Source organism: Perca flavescens, chromosome 3 (assembly GCF_004354835.1).
Source record: "Perca flavescens isolate YP-PL-M2 chromosome 3, PFLA_1.0, whole genome shotgun sequence".
Lineage (NCBI taxonomy): Eukaryota > Metazoa > Chordata > Actinopteri > Perciformes > Percidae > Perca > Perca flavescens.
In genome coordinates this window covers 940,874-956,464 of record NC_041333.1, presented here as the reverse complement: position 1 = coordinate 956,464, position 15,591 = coordinate 940,874, and the positions used below count along the sequence as shown (strand labels likewise).

The following is a 15,591-nucleotide window of genomic DNA, read 5'->3' as shown; positions in this document are numbered from 1 at the left end:
CTAGAAATATTTAATAATATACGATTAATACAGAGTAGCCTATACCAACTAATATTATTTTAAGTACAACCATGTGTCTTATATATTCACTGTGTGTGTGTGTGTGTGTGTGTGTGTGTGTGTGTGTCTGAGAATAACTCAGCCTCAGCTATATGCAGCCTCAGTTAATCCTTAAAGATGAGCGCTGCTGGTCGTCAGTGAAAGTCCTGCACTGAGACACAGAGGAGTCTCCCCTCCCGAGAGCAACATGCACATTAACCTCAACAGCCACCAACACAGGAACCCTCCACTGTGTGAGTAACGCAAAGATTTCACCTCATAGATCTTATCTCACACAGGATTTTATTAGTGTCAGTATTAGTGTTAGAGGGGATTCCGATGAGTTTAAGGCTTTCGCTGCAAACTATTTACTCTTGTGTATCATTTTTAATAAATGTTTTATAGCTTTACATGTTGCAAAGGCATATTTTCTTTAAAACATATGTGTACATACCATAACAGTCTTGTTTACTGTGTAGGCATCATTAATCGACTTGCCTGTTAAAGCTTTCTACTTTGTTACATAAGAAGCTTTTCAGTTCTCCGTACTGCATTTTAGGCAACGGTGAGTCGTGCTGATAAGGAGTTGACTCTTATCTGCTGCTAGACTGTCGTCAGAAGGTAAAATTGATCGTTTTCTACTTGACTAATGTTGCCTTTAATTTTTTTTCTGAGGCTTGTGTCTGTTAAACAAATCTCTGGACAAGAGAACAGACAGTTTTCAAGCTGCAGTTTGGAAGCCGAGAGACTAAGGAATAGCCTATAAAAGAGTTTATTTTTATTGTGATGAATACAAATGGTAAACGTGACTTCTAATAGCATTCTTAGTCAACACAATGGGTTTTATATAGCCCAAAATCAGACTTTTTACAGCAGACACAAGTCTTTTGCTCATTTATTACAATGTGTTCAATGTTGTTTAGAATATAAGGAGTTCCTGAGTATGTTTAAAATGCATGTTGCTGGTAAGTAAGACAATTTTATCACATTTTATAGTGTGGTAAAACAATGTATTGACTTAATTTCTAAAAGTTAGTTTGGTAGTTTGATTTATTGGTGAAAGATCAAAGCCCCTACACTTAAGTTGCCTGATTAGACCTGTTGAGAGCAATGTGTGGGTGTGTACAACACTGTGCTTGATTGACATCTCCCTCAATCGTCAGTTTTATTGCACCAGGGGGATTTGCAGCCTAACTAGAGATCTAATTAGGTAGAGTAATTAAAAGAACCTGTGTGGGTGTGCAGAGAAACGTGTACTGTTTTTCTATTATACAACTATAGTTGATGTTTGCATATTTTGGCCCATTAACTAAAATAAAAATGTTCAAACTTTTCATGACTGACAACTACTTTCTTAAAGGAGTATTCCACCCATTTAGCATTGCACTCCTTTAGCATCATCAGAATTACGATGGGCGGTTTTAAAAGATGATCAAAATGTATGCCGCAGAACCAGAGACATCATCTTTTTTATTTCAAGTATTTTCTTCCTTGTCAAAACCTGGCGCCTAAATTACCCAAAATGCTCAACCGACAACAGTTCAGTTGGAGAGTCAGGTGCATTATGCTAGTAGCAGCTAATGTCTCTTTGAGCTGCTATTGTTATGCAAAGGCAAGGAGGTCTAGTAAGCTCACTTCTTTCTATTCTGGCTTACCGGATGTGCAGCGTGGGATCACACAAAAATCCATCTTGTCAGGCTTGAAGTAATGCGTTTGTGTCTGAACTACCAGCTAAACAAACCAATCAGTGTCTGGCGAAGAGCAGTCTCGCATTGCCAGACCTTCCTCCACAGTGCTGCTGCGGAGGGTCTGGCTAGTCCACACAGCATTCTGGGATGGGAGAAAAACGTGCTGTGGTTTATTGGCATTTCTTTAAACTAATCACAATCGTCAGACAGACGCCACGGTGCCTCTGCTAAATAGCCTCAGGAAGGAACTTGTTTTGGTGGAACGTTTGCTTTCAAAGGTTGTTCTTCTCAGATAGTTCTGTGTAACAAACCATCTGGCTCGCCAGATTTGTAATACACCACAGGACCTGTAAACAGACACTTTGATACGTAAGATCAGTAGAGTTCTCCTTTTAAGCATACCATACATTGTTTATATTGACTTCCCATTATGCAGCCAGCCAAAGATGTTTATTCATGCAGTATGGTATGAAGCTTTGCAGAGAGTTGAAACTTGCTTGAGAGAGATGTTGGTTTATTTATTTGATTTTGACAATGCACACAGTCGGCTAATTTTCAACGGTAGTCCTAGTTAATACTAGATACTACATCTCTTAAGATATGAGCTGCTAAAAATCATTGCATTGGCATGCTATGGTAAAAAAAAAATCAAACAATAAGCAATCATGAATTTAGTTTCTTGCATTAAAAAGGTTGCAGTATGGTAGATGATTTTGGAGTCTGCCAGAAGCCCTTCAGTACAACAACATTGAATAGTTTCCACAAGAAAAAAACAGCAGCTTAGTAGATAAAGTTTCACATCTTTGCAAACCCAGCTGTATGGTTCTTTATTCAACAGTGCTGGTGATCTCTTGTCTCCCCATTTCTGCTTCCACTCCTTTTAGTGCAGCGATGCATCCTCTGGTGATTTTACCAGTCCAGCTGTGGGACATTCAGCTGTGAGTGAACGAGGACTAACCACCATGAGCGGGGACCCTGACTGCAAGGCAGAGCTGGACTCGGAGCACCAAGGTGAGCTGGCCGACTTGGTGGCAGCCATGAACGTGGCCGCCAACCGCATGACACCACCTAACGGCTACAGGAGCGGTGCTCCGAGGACCACCAGATTATCAGACAGGAAGATGTCACTGCAGGAGAAAGGGAGCCGCATAGCTCGACACCCCACCATCGAGACCAAACGCGTGTCCATCACAGATGCTGATGTGAGGAAATTATACTCAGAGTTGGATTTTTGACTTAATTCAACATGTTTATTGATGAGTTATTGATTTGTTTTATTTTCTGCAGGATTGTGTCCAGCTCAACCAGTATAAATTGAAAAATGAGATTGGAAAGGTGATTGCTGTACATTCATCCAGTGAGCAAACACAAGTCATGACAAATAATTTATGCAGCTGTTTATAAATGGGTTATTTTTACACCCTAGGGTTCATACGGAGTGGTAAAATTAGCCTATAATGAAGATTCTGAGCAGTACTATGTGAGTTGAAGCCTATCAATTGTGCATTTATGGTATTGTACATGTTTAAATGTTGTTTAAATGTGTTTGTCATAACTATAATTTGTTTTATCTCATTTATTCAGGCAATGAAAGTTGTTTCAAAAAAGAGGCTGATGAGGCTGTGTGGATTTTTCCGTGAGTAAAACAGTCTCCATCTCTAATAACAGTTAAATGTCTAATGAGTTTCCATAATTCCTGGTGGCAATATGTTTTTGTGTGCAATTTCAGGCCGCATGCCTCCTCAAGGATCAAACCCTGTGTTCCCTCTGGAGAAAGTGTACAAGGAGATCGCCATCCTGAAGAAACTAGACCATCATAATGTTGTTAAACTAGTGGAGGTCAGTCAGAAGATTCAGTCCTCACCTGCTGTACATACAGTACAGGCCAAAAGTTTGGACACACCTTCTCATTCAATGCATTTCCTTTATTTTCATGACTATTTACATTGTAGATTCTCACTGAAGGCATCAAAACTATGAATGAACACATATGGAATTATGTACTTAACAAAAAAGTGTGAAATAACTGAAAACATGTCTTATATTTTAGCATCTTCAAAGTAGCCACCCTTTGCTCTGATTACTGCTTTGCACACTCTTGGCATTCTCTTGATGAGCTTCAAGAGGTAGTCACCTGAAATGGTTTTCCAACAGTCTTGAAGGAGTTCCCAGAGATGCTTAGCACTTGTTGGCCCTTTTGCCTTCACTCTGCAAACCAGCTCACCCCAAACCATCTCGATTGGGTTCAGGTCCGGTGACTGTGGAGGCCAGGTCATCTGGCGCAGCACTCCATCACTCTCCTTCTTGGTCAAATAGCCCTTACACAGCCTGGAGGTGTGTTTGGGGTCATTGTCCTGTTGAAAAATAAATGATGGTCCAACTAAACGCAAACCGGATGGGATGGCATGTCGCTGCAGGATGCTGTGGTAGCCATGCTGGTTCAGTATGCCTTCAATTTTGAATAAATCCCCAACAGTGTCACCAGCAAAGCACCCCCCACCATCCCACCTCCTCCTCCATGCTTCACGGTGGGAACCAGGCATGTAGAATCCATCCGTTCACCTTTTCTGCGTCGCACAAAGACACGGCGGTTGGAACCAAAGATCTCAAATTTGGACTCATCAGACCAAAGCACAGATTTCCACTGGTCTAATGTCCATTCCTTGTGTTTCTTGGCCCAAACAAATCTCTTCTGCTTGTTGCCTCTCCTTAGCAGTGGTTTCCTAGCAGCTACTTGACCATGAAGGCCTGATTCAGTCTCCTCTTAACAGTTGTTCTAGAGATGTGTCTGCTGCTAGAACTCTGTGTGGCCTTCATCTGGTCTCTAATCTGAGCTGCTGTTAACTTGTGATTTCTGAGGCTGGTGACTCAGATGAACTTATCTTCAGCAGCAGAGGTGACTCTTGGTCTTCCTTTCCTGGGGCGGTCCTCATGTGAGCCAGTTTCGTTGTAGCGCTTGATGGTTTTTGCGACTGCACTTGGGGACACATTCAACGTTTTCGCAATTTTCCGGACTGACTGACCTTCATTTGTTAAAGTAATGATGGCCACTCGTTTCTCTTTACTTAGCTGATTGGTTCTTGTCCAATAGGGCTGTCGGCTGTGTATCAACCTGACTTCTGCACAACACAACTGATGGTCCCAACCCCATTAATAAGGGAAAAAATTCCACTACTTAACCCTGACAAGGCACACCTGTGAAGGTAAAACCATTTCAGGTGACTACCTCATGAAGCTCATTGAGAGAACACCAAGGGTTTACAGCGCTATCAAAAAAGCAAAGGGTGGCTACTTTGAGGAATCTAAAATATAAGACATGTTTTCAGTTATTTCACACTTTTTTGTTAAGTACATAATTCCATATGTGTTCATTCATAGTTTTGATGCCTTCAGTGAGAATCTACAATGTAAATAGTCATGAAAATAAAGAAAACGCATTGAATGAGAAGGTGTGTCCAAACTTTTGGCCTGTACTGTATATGCTGTTTATTTGGCATGTTTAATGATTTCCGTAAGAAAAGTGATTATAGTGCAGTTTGTGGGTCCCATGAAAGCACTTTGGGATTGGAATATTCTTCTGTAGTTTGGCATATTTCTGTATATTTTCTGTAAGAAAAATATTTGGAAGGGATGTATGTAATATAGGGAAGTTTTCATAGATGTAAAAAAAAAACCAACATATTTTAAATCTATTTGTTGCATATAACGAATGCAGAATAATACAACCAAAGATACATGAAAAATAAGCTCTTTCACACACCTACAGGTGTTTTTTATTTATTATTGTGGTTAAATAGGCCTCTGCGTAGGTTGTTGGTGATGAAGCTACACTGAGAATTACATGTTGTCATCAGACTAATACTAATAAGAAAGATAAAGGGTTAAATTGTCCCACACAGTAGTGAGAAGAACTCTGATCAGCTAAAATAAGTGAAATCCCCTGTGTGTGTGTGTGTGTGTGTCATGGGTGATAGAGGGCCTTTAGAACCCACAAAGTACTATAAGTAGGGCTGGGTACAGAATTCAATACTTTTTAGGCACTGACCAAATTGCATCTAAAGTATCGAAAAGCGACACACAGGAAGAACTCCCGTAGTAGGAGCTGAAAAATAAATAAAAATATTTGGGTTGTAATGGGTAATGTTGTAATTTTTTTTTTTATAAAATTGGTATCGAAAAAAGTATCATTTAGTTACCAGTATCAAAGTCACAGTATTGGTATCGGTAGCAGTATCAACATTTTTGAATGACACCCAGCCCTAACTATTAGAATGATTCCTATCCTGTCCTAATTACCAACTAGACTTGAGCTGAATGTAACATGTCTTGCAGGTGCTTGATGATCCTGATGAAGATGGACTCCATATGGGTACGGACTAGTTCATCTGTTTTAATTGAGTTTAGCTACTTATGAGTGTCACCAAAGTAGGGCAGTCATTCAATTCTAATTATTTGTCCTCAAGCCTTCGAGTTGATGACAAAAGGGTATGTTTTTGTGCATTTATGTGTTGGCATTTAAATTGTCCCTTAAGAGATAATATACATATTTACTTACTTTTTTTCTCCACGTCATGTTGGTCAGCCCAGTGATGGAGGTGCCTACGGACAACCCTTTCACAGAGGAGCAGGCTCGCTTTTACTTCAGAGACGTCGTCCTGGGAATGGAGTACTGTAAGTTTACAGATATGATTTAAAACTTTGTTTTTGTTTTGTTTTGTTTTTTACACATAATGGCTTTTTGTGTTAAAGCCATCTGAAAATGTTCAACTTTGGTTGAGTAAAAAATAAAAGTAATGTCTTAATTTACATAAAAAAAATACTGAGATTAATATGTGCTCTCGTAAGTAGTTTAATTCAAAATCTAAAATTTGAATTGAAAAATTAATACTTACACAGTAGATGGCTTAGCTACTATTCAAGACCCATTGCATATATGGAACTGTTTAAGACAAAGGAAGATCATTTCATTATCACTGGTATTTTATTGTCCTTTACATTGTAATGGAAGGCTATATGGCTACAATTACACAAAAATGTGCCACACTTCCTTGTGGCTGCTGATCAGCAGACAATCAACATGTTCACTTGTTTGCATTCTTTGCATTGTCTATCACAGTGCACTACCACAAGATCATCCACAGGGACATCAAACCCTCCAACCTGCTGCTGGGGGACGACGGCCACGTCAAGATCGCAGACTTCGGTGTGAGCAACGAGTTTGAAGGGACGGACGCCATGCTGTCGAGCACGGCGGGGACGCCGGCCTTCATGGCCCCTGAGATGATGACCGAATATGAGCAGAGCTTCAGCGGGAAGGTGAGACTAATGACTGTATTTTCAGTCTATGGCTAAGACAGATAATTCTTTTGTTGGTCAACTGGAAAACAGACAATGGTCATCACTGAGTCACATAGGCCTATGTTTTGAATGTGACTCATCGTATCAGACTGTGTTTAATTGTGGGAAATTATCAAATAATTATGTCCAACCGCCTACGCAGAGCTTTTCAGACGATGATGTGATGACACAGCCCTGATAATTACTGTTTGTTTACCAGGCATTAGACGTGTGGGCGATGGGAGTCACACTCTACTGTTTTGTCTTTGGGAAGGTAAGATTAAAGAATTAAAAAGCATTTAAAGAATAAAAAGCCAGTCCAACATTTGATTTCAACATTTTAATCATTTCATTTTCTTTGTCCTGTTCCAGTGCCCTTTTTATGATGAATACATCGTTTCTCTGCACAACAAGATCAAGAACAAACCTGTGGAGTATCCAGAGACGTAAGCAAACATGAAAAACATTTAGATAGCTATCTGGCTTTAATAGGAGACATGTAGCAACATTATATCAGTATGGGTTCAAGACTATTTTAGTGTAGTATTTCTCCGGGGCAGGGCAAAAATCTGGCACATCTGCAATCACACTTTGGGTGTTAAATTAGATGGGAATATTAAACATTATTTACAGACTAGCTTTTAAAACCTTTTTCTTGATTGGAAAGAAAAAAAGTGGGTAAATAAGCAGTTAATTGGTTAGTGGAAGAAGAGATATTGGTAGTTGTAATGAAAGCAGCAAACACACCTGCAGTTTCTATTCTGTTCACTGATTTTGTATATCTGTTCTACTGTATGTCCTATCATGATAGCTGCTGTAACTAACTTCACATATTATCAAAAACAAGTGGTCCCCTGAAAAAAATGTCACGCCTGTTAATGTTGGCATCATCTTTCTATATTGTTTCCAAATGAATCTGACTCACAGACCTTTTTCACAGCCACCAAAGCACCGGTAGAATTAATCACATTAACGATGGCTCCATTCCAGAAATGATTGCAATGCTGCAAATGATAATATTTGTAGTTACACCTGTGTTTGACAAGAAAAAAACATCTGCGCATAAAGAAAAAGAAGAAAAAAAAAGTGTCATGTGTCAGGTTGTTGTTTTGAACTGTGTAGTGTTTGAGTAGCTGACTTCCTTCTTTGTTTCAGGAAGCTTCCAATTAACTAACTCTCGTTATCCAATCAGTAGCACCTGATCCACCTACAAAAGGCCCTTCCTCCACTCCCTTCTCGGCTGGCAGTGACTCCACAACACTTTGTTTACTCTTTGTTATGTTTTCAAATATTTTACCTAAAAAACTTAAAATGGTTTAGTCCACTTTCTTTCTTTTTTTCTCCTCCATGTTGCTTCCCCCTGAGTGTGGGTTGTAACCGGAACCACTGTCAAAAATGTATTAATCATTAAATCTGAAATAATTTTGCTTTTTTTCACAGACCTTTGATAAGCAGTGAATTGAAGGAGCTCATTAAAAGGATGCTGGATAAAAACCCTGTAGCAAGAATCACCATCCCTGAAATTAAGGTGACCGGAAAAGACTAATTCCCACTGTAATGGCCGCTTGTTGCAAACCTTCCTCGCCACTTCTTGTAGGATGTAAAGTGTTCTGACTCATGTAGACCACCATGTCCAACTTCAGCATGCAAGGCTATCCAAAGAGGACGAGGCTCGTAGAAAGTGAGAAACTGTTTATTTCACGGATAAAGATAAACAAAAAAAAAGTATCCATACACTGTGCTGGATTATGAAAAAACTGAACAAAAATACAGTCCACAATCAGCGGTCAGAAAACTAGTTGCTTCACATCCTTCTCCATTGAGCCCTAATTTACTCTAACTCTACTTAAAGAAACCAACTCAAAATTGTCCAATAACAGGACAGACTAGTGGAGTGTGTGTCTTAATAGGGAAAAACACACATTCTACAACATTACCTAAATTATAATGTATATTAGACTACATATTTTAAATGTCATAGAACAAACAAAATCTGTGATTAATATTACCCATAAAACCATACTGTACTGTATGTTCATGATCAATCTGTATTACTGTTTAACCTAATGATGGAGTTGTGTTGTTCCAGCTCCATGTGTGGGTGACGGAGAACGGCTCCAACCCTCTTCCTCTGGAGGAGGAGCACTGCACGGCGGTGGAGGTCACTGAGGAGGAGGTGCAGAACAGTGTTAAACTCATCCCCAGCCTTTCCACTGTGGTGAGTCGCTCATTGCTCCCTCACTAGTCACTATTTTACACTTTCAAGACCACAGCTGGCTGCTCGTTTCAGCATTTCAATTAAAATATCTCAGTTGTAATACTTACATTTATTTCAGCTGATTGCTTGAAGGCATTTTTCTTGAAATGTCCTCTGTAGTCTTAAAGACATAAGGGACAATGCATTTCACTTTTATGAAATCTCAACCTTTTACGTCTGCAGAACTCTTGCACTCAAAATGTCATGATGTACACAGTTTGACAGAACTGGCTTTAGCAGGTACAGAAGTCCAGTTATATAGGGATTTAAGGGATAGCTTTTCTGCTTCACTTCACAGTCACTCCTCATTTCAGATTTATTTCTTTTTAAACAACTTCTCTTGGTGGAGTTCAGTTCTATGTAATGAGGTATGATACAGTATATGAAAGCTGTGCAGATAATAGGCCTCTTATTGTAAATCCTGGTTTTTATGTCTTCTTCCTTGTTTGTTATATATTGTGTGTATATATATATATATATATATATATATATATATATATATATATATATATATATATATATATATATATGTATGTATGTATAAGTATGTATATATGTATATGTATGTATATATGTATGTGTATATATATATATATGTATGTGTGTATATATATATATGTATGTATGTGTATATATATATGTATGTGTATATATATATATATATATATATGTGTATGTATGTATGTGTGTATGTGTGTATGTATATGTATATATATGTCTTGCAAGTATATACAGCTTTCTTTAATTTCAGTGTTAGTTGGGTTTCTTTTACAAGCCCTTATGGATTTGTTTAACCCACCTGTGCATTTATTTTATTTTGTGTATTTCTTCTCTTTTGCTTTATTTTATTATATGCACAAATAAAGAACAAAGGGCAATCACAGACATGGGAGGACACAAAAAGCCATATAGTTGATCATGTTGCCTTTAAAGTTGTGAAATTGCAATATGGATCAAAGGGAGATTAATTAAGAATATATGTGATGGTATAATAGTATTAAAAAAACTGAAGATTAACAAATTTAAGGTTTACAGTTTAATTATCAGGATTTCATTGACATTTAAAAGTGTATATACCGACTTTGGTGTGGAGACTTAACTGGCGATAGGAAAACGTTTTGTATTGCTACTCTGTCTGATGTCCACTGCAGATTCTGGTGAAGTCCATGCTGAGGAAGCGGTCTTTCAGTAATCCCTTTGACTGTCTGCGCAGACGGGCTGAGAGGTCCATGTCTGCCCCTGGAGGTCTTCTTACGTAAGTGGCCTACTGTGCAAATCCTGCTCTGCGATTAAAGGCCTCTAACACAACAAAGCAGTGAGCAGATGCTTGGATAAAAATAGATCAGTCAGTAACATACTTTATACAGTATGTCTCTCACATATGAAATATGATAGATCTACCATCATATCCTGAATTTTTGTCTTTGAACACTGACTAGCTGTTATACTCTGTTTATCTAGTTTTGTTCTGAAATTAGCAGCACACTCAGGCAGATAAAAGCATTTGGCCTCCCCCGATAAGCTAAATGGAAGCCCCTGTGGCAGCGGTAATGGCTGCTCTGCTTTTGTTTTCCATTAACAAGCCAGTGCTGTCTGTGGGGGGCTGCTGGCACAGTAATTACACCTCCATGTGAAGAGATGTGGAGCTGCAGCTACATCCTCCTCCACACTTCTGCAGGCCCCACCACCACCAGCAGCAGTACCACAGCGCTGCAGGCTCCCACACATGTGAAATCTATACAGATCACGTGGGATGGAAATGGGGAAATCTTTAGACAGCAGCAGGTCTTATGGACACAACTTCCAACTACATTTGAGCACCTGAATAAAAAGGGAGGCTATAAATAAAGATCATTTCAGGTGTAGTTTGGCTCAGTGGCTTAAAATAGAAGATCAAAGTGTTTTAATTTGATCTTCTTTGATAGATGATGTGTTGTAATATAACACTTTTCTGCATTTTGTCTATTTATTCACAGAATTATTGAATTGAAATATCTGATTATGTATTTTATATTGAATACTTTGAGTCTCCATCCAAACATTATTCATTAAATTGAATCATCATCCATAGGGGGGCACACTATGATAAAAATTCCTGATGGAGGCACCATCATTAAGGTTTACAAAATTTAATAATGCTGAAACTTGAAATGCGCTTATTCACTTTGATGCTGAGAGCACGATACCACTCTCACATCTGGTCTTATGAAGCTACAGTCAGCGGCCAGTTAGCTTAGCCAAGCACAAAGACTGGAAACGGGAAAACTGCTAGCCTGGCTCTGGCCAAAAGAAATAAAGTGTACCTGCATAAAAAAAAGTAGGCCTACATTTGTGGTTTTTAGTCTGGTACATAACCAAGAGTAAAAACACAAAAGGTTTTTGTTCAGATTAAACAAGATATAAAGTGTTAATCAATGAGCTTTAGAGGGACACGTTGTTGGACATGGAATGATGCTAGCTGTTTTCCCCTCTTTCCAGTCTTTCTGCTACGCTAACTGGCTGTCGCTCCATATTGTACAGATATTATTACATTACATGTCATTTAGCTGACGCTTTTATCCAAAGTGACTTACAATTGCTATATGTCAGAGGTTGCACGCCTCTGGAGCTAGGGGTTAAGTGTCTTGCTCAGGGACATATTTTTCAAAACGTCTCACCATGCCTTTTTAAACTGCTCCAGTCCTGCTACAATAAAATCTGTGTTTCATTATCTGTGTTGCAAACTAATTCTGGCCTCTTACATTACATCTCCTTTCTGCAGTGGCTCTTGGGGCTTATCTCGGTCTTCGCCTCACATTCATCCTTCCTTAAGGTACATTTTATAAAAGGTTGACCTCGAACGGCTCATACACAGCACAGCTCATCAGTTGTTTTGTTCAGCCTTTTTAAGAGGATTTAAGGGAGACAAAGCCCAACAACAAGCTCTACCTAAACTAAAAGGACACACAGGAGGTGTTGTTGGCTGCGTTGTGTCTGCCTCCCTGCCTCTCTTGATGTGGATAAGCAGTGATGAGCTGAGCTGCTGAGAACATGATGTACTCCCATTACGTTTTTAGTTCGGTGTCCCCCCACCCTCCTCATTATCTGCAATGTCACTTGGCACCTTCAACAACATGACCAAGCGTTTGTTGCCCCACAGGAAAGTCAGCAAAGAGGGGAGCCGAGATGCAGAGTTGGAGGACTTGTATGAAGACGATGCATTTACAGAGTAAATGCACAGATTGATTTGACACATGAACACAGATTATAAATTATTTGTTTTGTACCTTTTCTTTCTGTCCTAATTCTTTCCTAATTTTGTATGCTTAAATTTTGTTTTTCACATTATATAGCATACCACCGATAATGATGTGATATAGCCTTTTGAATAGGCCATAGCAGTGTTGCCGTGTTGAATGTGAAACACTAGGTGGCAACCTTGTGACTACAGCTGCATTGTTTTCTTTGTTGTGTCCTTGGTTTGCCTCGGTGTTTGTTCCCATTCAGCAAAGTTTTTCTGCTGTTTTTCCCCTCCAGGAGGCCTTTAATATTTCAACCATAATATAATTTTAAATACTCCACCTCACTGCGTATTCTAGTCAAACCTTTACAGATGCTCTGCAGCATCACAGAGGACCTGACATCTCTAAATGCACTCTCAATCCTACAAACTGAAGCCTGGTTTTATTTCTGTATGAAAATGCACTTTGTTCTCCAGACCAGTAGAGGGCAGCATTGTGTTACAAGTAAAGAGGTCAACTCCGTACTACACTGCTCTGACACATACCTCCTTTACAACAATTTAACAATTGGCATCCGAAAATAACACACCCTTTTATTATTGGTATATTTTAGGCTTTGGAATAATTTGAAACAACTCAAAACTGCTAAGCCAAATAAAGAAGCCCCGCACCAAACAAAATTAATACAATGTAAAATGTTAAAATCTAAATATCTTCCAAAAATCCTTAAAATAAATATGACATTCCCGATTAAGGCATTTTCAATCATATTGAATAATGTTATGAGTATCCCTTCTGTTTTTTATTGCAAACCCCATCTGTAAAGAGCATCTCTCAGTAACCGTTTAGATATTTTATCCAAATGAAAACTGTATTCCAACACTGCTCTGTTATAGATAAAATAAAATAAAAAAAAAAAAAAAAGATAAAATAAAATAGATGTTTCAGCTACTTCTGAGGGTCAGTTGGAGGCATGATGCTGCAAAATGTAAAGTGCCTGAGTGCCACTGACAGTCGCCATCACAGCATTACTGTCCATCTCGTGACCTGATCATATTTCACGTTGAGGTTTGGGAGAGGCAGGTTGTAATGAGGTAAACTCTGAGTACTGTAGAGTAGAGAAGGCCTGAAGGTTTCTCAGGAGGTGTGTGTAGTAGGTGGAACAATCTCTCGGATGGTCTAAAGACAGAGCAGAACAATGTAGTAAAGAGACAATGGCAACAAGCACTGAGCAGAGACAAGAAGCGTTGAATGTATTGTAAATTGTTGGTTATAAGGGACAGAAAATCCATCCATCCATCCATCCATCTTCGTCCGCTTATCCGGTGTCGGGTCGTGGGGGAGCAGCTCCAGCAGGGGACCCCAAACTTCCCTTTCCCGAGCAACATTAACCAGCTCCGACTGGGGATCGGCGTTCCCAGGCCAGGTTGGAGATATAATCCCTCCACCTAGTCCTGGGTCTTCCCGAGGCCTCCTCCCAGCTGGGCGTGCCTGGAACACCTCCCTAGGGAGGCGCCCAGGGGCATCCTTACCAGATGCCCGAACCACCTCAACTGGCTCCTTTCGGCGCAAAGGAGCAGCGGCTCTCTCTGAGCTCCTCACGGATGACTGAGCTTCTCACCCTATCTCTAAGGGAGACGCCAGCCACCCTCCTGAGGAAACCCATTTCGCCGCTTGTACCCTGGATCTCGTTCTTTCGGTCATGACCCAGCCTTCATGACCATAGGTGAGGGTAGGAACGAAAACTGACCCGGTAGATCGAGAGCTTTGCCTTCTGGCTCAGCTCTCTTTTCGTCACAACGGTGCGATAGATTGAATGCAATACCGCACCCGCTGCGCCCGATTCTCCGACCAATCTCCCGCTCCATTGTCCCCTCACTCGCGAACAAAACCCCAAGGTACTTGAACTCCTTCACTTGGGGTAAGGACTCATTCCCTACCTGGAGAAGGCATTCCATCGGGTTTCCTGCTGAGAACCATGGCCTCCGATTTAGAGGTGCTGATCCTCATCCCAACCGCTTCACACTCGGTTGCGAACCCGATCCAGTGAGTGCTGAAGGTCGCAGGCCGATGATGCCATCAGGACCACATCATCTGCAAAGAGCAGCGATGAGATCCCCAGCCCACCAAACTGCAACCCCTCCCCACCCCGACTACGCCTCGATATCCTGTCCATAAATATTACAAACAGGATTGGTGACAAAGCGCAGCCCTGGCGGAGGCCAACCCTCACCTGAAACGAGTCCGACTTACTACCGAGAACCCGGACACAGCTCTCACTTTGGTCATACAGAGATTGGATGGCCCTGAGTAGAGACCCCTCACCCCATACTCCCGCAGCACCTCCCACAGTATCTCCCGGGGGACCCGGTCATACGCCTTCTCCAAATCCACAAAACACATGTAGACCGGTTGGGCATACTCCCAGGCTCCCTCCAGGATCCTTGCGAGAGTGAAGAGCTGGTCCGTTGTTCCACGACCAGGACGGAATCCGCATTGTTCCTCCTCAACCCGAGGTTCGACTATCGGCCGAACCCTCCTTTCCAGCACCTTGGAGTAGACTTTACCAGGGAGGCTGAGAAGTGTGATACCCCTATAATTGGCACACACCCTCTGGTCCCCTTTTTAAAAAAGAGGAACCACCACCCCAGTCTGCCACTCCTTTGGCACCGTCCCAGACTTCCACGCAATGTTGAAGAGGCGTGTCAACCAGGACAGCCCCTCCACACCCAGAGCCTTGAGCATTTCTGGACGGATCTCATCAATCCCGGGGCTTTGCCACTGTGTAGTTGTTTGACTACATCAGTGACTTCCGCCTGGGAAATCGACGACAATCCCCGTTATCCTCCAGCTCTGCCTCTAACATAGAGGGCGTATTAGTCGGATTCAGGAGTTCCTCAAAGTGCTCCTTCCACCGCCCTATTACCTCCTCAGTGGAGGTCAACAGTGTCCCATCCTTACTGTACACAGCTTGGATGGTTCCCCCCCCCTCCTGAGGTGGCGAACAGTTTTCCAGAAACACTTTGGTGCCGACCGAAAGTCCTTCTCC

At 40.8% G+C, this 15,591-nt stretch overlaps 1 protein-coding gene across 1 annotated transcript; it reads left to right on the top strand.

The window, feature by feature from the left end:
• Positions 1 to 143: 143 nt before the first annotated feature.
• On the top strand, positions 144 to 12,703 carry camkk1b (calcium/calmodulin-dependent protein kinase kinase 1, alpha b). Its single transcript, XM_028573781.1, has 18 exons — positions 144 to 293; positions 599 to 660; positions 2,612 to 2,929; positions 3,015 to 3,062; positions 3,154 to 3,207; positions 3,312 to 3,363; positions 3,457 to 3,566; positions 6,060 to 6,096; positions 6,191 to 6,212; positions 6,310 to 6,398; positions 6,844 to 7,043; positions 7,285 to 7,338; positions 7,437 to 7,510; positions 8,505 to 8,592; positions 9,154 to 9,282; positions 10,473 to 10,576; positions 12,083 to 12,133; positions 12,461 to 12,703. The coding sequence occupies exons 3-18, from the start codon at positions 2,690 to 2,692 to the stop codon at positions 12,531 to 12,533; spliced, it is 1,425 nt and encodes a 474-aa protein (XP_028429582.1). The 5' UTR covers positions 144 to 293; positions 599 to 660; positions 2,612 to 2,689; the 3' UTR covers positions 12,534 to 12,703.
• Positions 12,704 to 15,591: the final 2,888 nt, after the last annotated feature.